Source organism: Mandrillus leucophaeus, unplaced genomic scaffold (assembly GCF_000951045.1).
Source record: "Mandrillus leucophaeus isolate KB7577 unplaced genomic scaffold, Mleu.le_1.0 Scaffold33, whole genome shotgun sequence".
Taxonomy (NCBI): Eukaryota; Metazoa; Chordata; class Mammalia; order Primates; family Cercopithecidae; genus Mandrillus; species Mandrillus leucophaeus.
This window is the reverse complement of record NW_012103476.1, coordinates 2475472-2481471: the sequence shown is the minus strand read 5'-3', so window position 1 is coordinate 2481471 and position 6000 is coordinate 2475472. Positions and strand designations below refer to the sequence as shown.

General features: G+C 33.8%; 1 protein-coding gene across 1 annotated transcript in view; it reads right to left on the bottom strand.

The window, feature by feature from the left end:
• Positions 1-6000, bottom strand: part of NCAM2 (neural cell adhesion molecule 2) — a 422844-nt gene that overhangs the window by 256259 nt on the left and 160585 nt on the right. The window contains exon 5 of the mRNA XM_011988436.1: positions 4177-4320. Within this exon, the coding sequence (XP_011843826.1) occupies positions 4177-4320 (144 nt within the window). The remainder of the gene's footprint in view (positions 1-4176; positions 4321-6000) is intronic.

Sequence of the window (6000 nt, the reverse complement as noted above, 5' to 3'; positions counted from 1 at the left end):
AAGCTCCACGTCCCGGGTTCACGTCATTCTCCTGCCTCAGCCTCCCAAGTAGCTGGGACTACAGGCGCCGGCCACCACACCCAGCTAATTATTTTTTTTCTGTATTTTTGGTAGAGATGGGGTTTCACCATGTTAGCCAGGATGGTCTGGATCTCCTGACCTCATGATTCGCCCTCGGCCTCCCAGAGTGCTGGGATTACAGGTGTGAGCCACCACACCTGTAATAACTTAGTTATTTCTAAGTCCTGTTTTTTTCCTCATTAGCTGCCCACTCAATGATTTGTCTCATCTATCCACATGGCTTCAATCACCATCTGTATCTTAAGGACTCACCATTTTTCTTCAGATCAGATCATTCCTGTGAGTTCCGTAGCATTTTTAACAGTCTACTAGATATACATACTTAGGAGGAATTTAAGTACCTCGATATCAGTATATCTAAAATTTAGCTCAGTATCTCCACCTGAAATTTATCATCTGGCATTTGACAGTTCTGTCTTCACATGCCTTTACATGGAACTAGTTGCCAAAGGAATATTCCGTAAGTGATGGAACTCCAGGGAAGGCAAATTCCACGAGTCATTCTTGATATCTTCATCTCTCTGAGTCTGAACACCCAATCAGACTCCATGTCTCATCACTTCTCTGTTCATCCTTATTTAAGTCTTCTTCTCCCTCAGCAATATTTCATTATGACCTGAACTATTCTCAGTCTCAGGAGTTTTGCCTTGTCTCCCATCTAATTTGTTCTCTTCACTGACATACAAATATTCTTCTCAACTGCATATTAGGTTATGTCACTGCATTGATTAAATCCCTTTAATGATGCCCCCTTTGAATAAATTACAAACTCTGTAGCAGATATCAAGGCTGTGTTGACTTGGTTTGACCTCCTTCTTCAGCTTCCTTTCTTATTAGTCCTTTATTGAAAAATCTTAGCTAGATTTACTCATTTGTGTAAGTATTTAAATTGCACTTATTAATAAGTTCTAGTAATAATAAACTTATTCCAGTTTCAGAAATATGCTTTTATGCTGCCTTTCACCTCTGCGCCATTGCACATGGTCTTCTCTCTTCCTGAAAATTCTGCACCGATGTTTGCCTGGCTAATATGTGTCTCTATATATAAAGGTAACTTTTTCCTCCTGACAGGCATCTTTGATACTTTCTCTTATCCTAAGTAGTTTACATTTATTTTATCATCCTTTATTACCACAATTTCGTTATCATAGACTTAATGCATCTTGTTCTCACACTGATTTACCTATTTATTTTTCCCTCTAGATGGTTAGTATTTTGAAGGCAGTGAACTTATCTTGCTTACCATGAATCATAAACATCTGGTGCACTACAGAATAGATCCTATGTATTCAATAATTGTTGAATTAATATTTTATACTAGAAGTAGGTTATATAAAAATTGTATTGAACAAGGTAATTTTAATGTTTTTTAATGCAGAAGGAGTATATCAATTAGGTGTTGACCAAAGCATTTACAAAATTTAAGAGATAATTTCCAAACAGGCCAAGGTTGAACTGTTATCAGCAAATAGCATATCCTTCCATCAGGATGACACTAAAAGTCAGGATATTCAACTTGTGTAATAAAATGTCATCTTTACTCCCACAATGCTTGGCTCCTTTAGAATATGAATCTCCTTTCTATGAGCAACATGGAAAATCTCCACTGCTTTTCGGCAGGAAATTTAATTCTGAATATCTGCCACACAGCTACAATCAAAAGCATAGCTAATAAGATGAGCATTTCCAAGCTTTCATTGTTTCCTCTGGAATATCTATATTTTACTTTTGAATCAGATTACAGCAAAAAAAAAGATATCTGGGTCCGTGGCATTATTCTAAATCCTCATACATAATTGTAATCTTGATCTTATTTCATTAGCTTTAATAAAGCGACTATATGAGGTATAAGCAGTGAATAATACTATTTCATATGAATCCATTATAAATGTACAAATTGTTCAATAATGAGTTATGTGATAAGTTTCTACACTATTACAAGGTTAGAGAAGTGTGTTGTTCCTGATAATTTACTTGAATACTTTAAATTCTATAGTTAAAAATACTATTTTATTTATTTTATTATTTTTTTTCACCTGCCACACAACTTAGTGTTATGTTTCATGTTAAACTATACCCATTTCTTCTACATTGGATTTTCTGGTTCTAGATATAACCTAAATGCATGTAATTTTAGCAAAACTGATTCTAAGATTTAAAAACTCATAGAGAAGGAATGAGAGTGATGTATGTCATTTATTAAGAATCTAACATATAGCCAAATTATTTTATTCATTCACTTAACAAATGAAGTATAGCTGGCTCCCCTATCTATGGATTCCACATATGTGGATTCAAACAACTGCTGATGAAAAATATATATTTTTAAACTGCATCTTTATCGAACATGTACAGGCTATTCCTTGTCATTATTTCCCAAATAATACTGTATAGCAACCATGGACATAGTCTTTATGTTTTATCTGATATTACGAATAATCCAGATATAATTTTGAATATATGGTAGCATATACACAGGTTATATCAAATACTATCCTTTTTTATATAAGAGACTTTGGCATCAGCTTATTTTGGTATCTGTGGGAGGTCCTGGAACAAATCACCCATAGATGTCAAGAAACAACTTTATGTCGAATGTCTCATTTATGACACAAAGCCATTATTTTAAATGAAGGCAATCATCTATGTTTAACAGATAATGAGTCTGATTTAGGCACAGAACATTTAGAAAAGATGTTCAAAGCTTCAGGGTCAAGGAAAGGAGGAAAGCCAAAATGGAAATTTGGCTGTACGTCATTTAGTCCTGGGATGCTGTGGAAATATGTATGAGTTGCAGCATGGAAATATCACTTCTCCATCACCACTTCCTGTTGTCATCAGTCTTTGCTTTGAGGCTTTGCTCTACATGCCTTTTAAAAATAAAATTTACTTCAAAATATTCTATTAATAAAGGTTTACAATAAACCTACAGATTGTAAGATTAGACAATCTGAAAATATTTAGACATTGTCATTCCACCATTACAAAATCACTGCTTTTTCTTTATTATTGAGGGGAAAAGAGCTAAAAATATATCAAAACCATTTACTCATATGACTTGTTAATACACTCTACAGAGTTATGCTGAAACAAGAGGAAATAAAGTGTTATTTCTCATTAATGTATTATAATGGAAACTGACAAGCACTGAATATGCTAAGCTCAGAAATATTCTTTCAAAATTAAAAAAATGACTATTGAACATGATTATCATACATTCTCCCCACATATTCAAAAATAGATACTATTTTCTATCTCTCCTTTATGCTGTAGAATCTTCATATCTTGGACACAAATCAGAATCATCGAAGATGGAAAATACTTTAAAAGATTCAATTATTTTGTACCTCTCTGCAATGCAGGTGCATTGAGAAATATTCTAAATTGAAAACACTCCCTACGCACATGGTAAAGGAACATAATGTAAGCAAATTATACATTTGATTTCAGATGTCATATTATTCTGAAATTTTAGCTCAGTCTAAATCGAAATCATGAGGACAATCTGAATGAATGTACATTTCTATTATCTATACGGATCTTCCCATAATATTTAGAACAGGTAAGTATCCTTGAAAGTACAGCCCCAGAATAATAAACATAATTCACATCGATATTAAGTTTACATATAGTGATCCCATAGAATCATGTATAAATTATATAGAATTTGAATACAGCAGGATGTACTCCTTCATGTACTTAGTACTGCTTATAATATATAAATCTTTCCCTGACACTAGAGCAAAGGTCAGAAAACCTTTTCTGTAAACCTCCAGATACTAATGATTGTATATTTGTTTAGGCTGAATCAACTGTGCCACAGCTTCTCAACTCTGCCTCCAAAGCTGCCACAGATAGTATGTGGCAAATGGGCATAACTGTGTTCTGATTACAATGGAGGGGTAAAGGGCAGTGAATTTGCCCTGAGACCCCTAAATTAAAAAATCCTAATGTAGAGCTTACAGGTTCTCAAACTAGTTGTTGAGTATTTGGGGTCAAAAATTCCAATTTCTACAATTAGACACAAAGATTCAGATTTTTAAAAACTGCAATAGTATTAGAACATATAACTTAGGGAGTTACCAAAATACTAACTGTCGGAAATAGCGGTGACTTCCTCATTATGATACAACCAGCTGACAGCAGGCGCAGGTGAACTGCTAACTCGGCAAACCACTTCTGCATCTTCTCCTTGTTTGAATTCTTGTGGAGATACCACTTCTCTGAAAGTGAGTTTTTCTGTATCAACAAAGTAAAACAAATCACAAATCACAAAAGTATCATTGCTTCTTTCTCCCAATAACATAATCCAGACTCCATTGATACTATAATAAAATCATTAGGAAAACCTAGATACTTTAAAATCTTAAACTAGATAGTCTACTTCTTCTCCCTAATACCTTCCTATCTCACTGAGAATAAAATCCAAAGATCTTTCAATGCGATATGAGGTTCTATATAAACTGGAGTCTACCTCCTCAACTCCAATCCCAATTTCTCCTCTCTCTTCCATGTCACTCTGCTCCAGGAAAACTGTCTTCTTGGAGGTTCCTTGAACATTCCAGGTTTGTTCTCACCACAGGGCATTTGCACCCCCTTCAATTCATTCAGATTCTTACCCAACCTGCCTATATAAAATAGCAATATTCCTTTCCATTTCAAGGTTCCTTACCTTTCCACTCCACGTAATTCATTTTCCATAGAATTCCATAGCATGTTTAGCTAGCATCTGTGTATTTGTTTCAGCTTATTTATTGTCTGTCTCTGGCTGGGACTCAGAATTATAGTGTATACACACCCAGTAAGTGTCTTGAATGAATGAATGAATGAATGAATGAGTGAACATGGATATTTATGCTTGATGAGAAATTCTCATAGAAGTAATGAATTGTTCTTGCAAAAATTTGTTGCTTACCTTCACAAATGAAATGTCAGGATTCTTCTTTTGCATCATTTAAAATAATAAAAGTATTTCCAAACACTATATCTATAAAATGGCCATTTCAATTTAATTATTTGCTATTGCGAAATAGATACTCCAGGGGATTACATAAATTAGGACAATATCATTTCTTCAGAAGCTTAGAATCAAATGGGAGGGAAAAATTCCAAACCAGGAAACACAAGAGCAACAATGTGCCCACAAATTGCCCTGGTCATCAAACAGGAAGTCCTACTGTAGGAATGTTCTGACTTTGTTTTTCATATCCTATTTCTAGAATAATAAACAAAACACAAAGCTACAGATATGAGACGATTTAAGGGCTTGCATTCCAAATATATATATATATATAATTTATCATTGGTAGAAATGCTAACTACCTATTAATTGTTAGACATTGTTGTAAGTACTTTATGCAATATAATTTAAGGTAGTACTCAAACTCCACATATCACACAGGTACCATTATTATCCTCATTTTATATATGAGGAAACTAAAGACAGAGAGGTTACATGATTTGCTCAAGGTCACAAAAGTAATTGGAATATCTTGCTTTAAAATACAGGAGTCAACAGATTTCAATGTTGCTAAACAGGTTAATGATTCCTAAATATGAGAAAGAGAAAGGAACATAGGAAGAAATCTATCCCAGTACCTAAAAAGAAGTGCAAATGTGGAAAACTTTGCTCATAAAAACACTTAGTGGTAAAGAATCCTGGCTTAATATTATTGGCTACTAGATTAGTTTCAACTTTCTGACTACTCCTGTTCACTCACCCTTCCCCAGATTCTCATTCTACAATGGTCAGGGCTGTCACACATTTTCATTTATTCTAATCATGACTTTCTATTTTACAGTGAAAAAAAAAACACTGAATAAATATCATACCACTAAATAAACCACTAGTATCTATATACCCAGTAAATTCTTAATGGCTTGAGAAAATGAAAAGATTTTTATTAATATTATTAATAT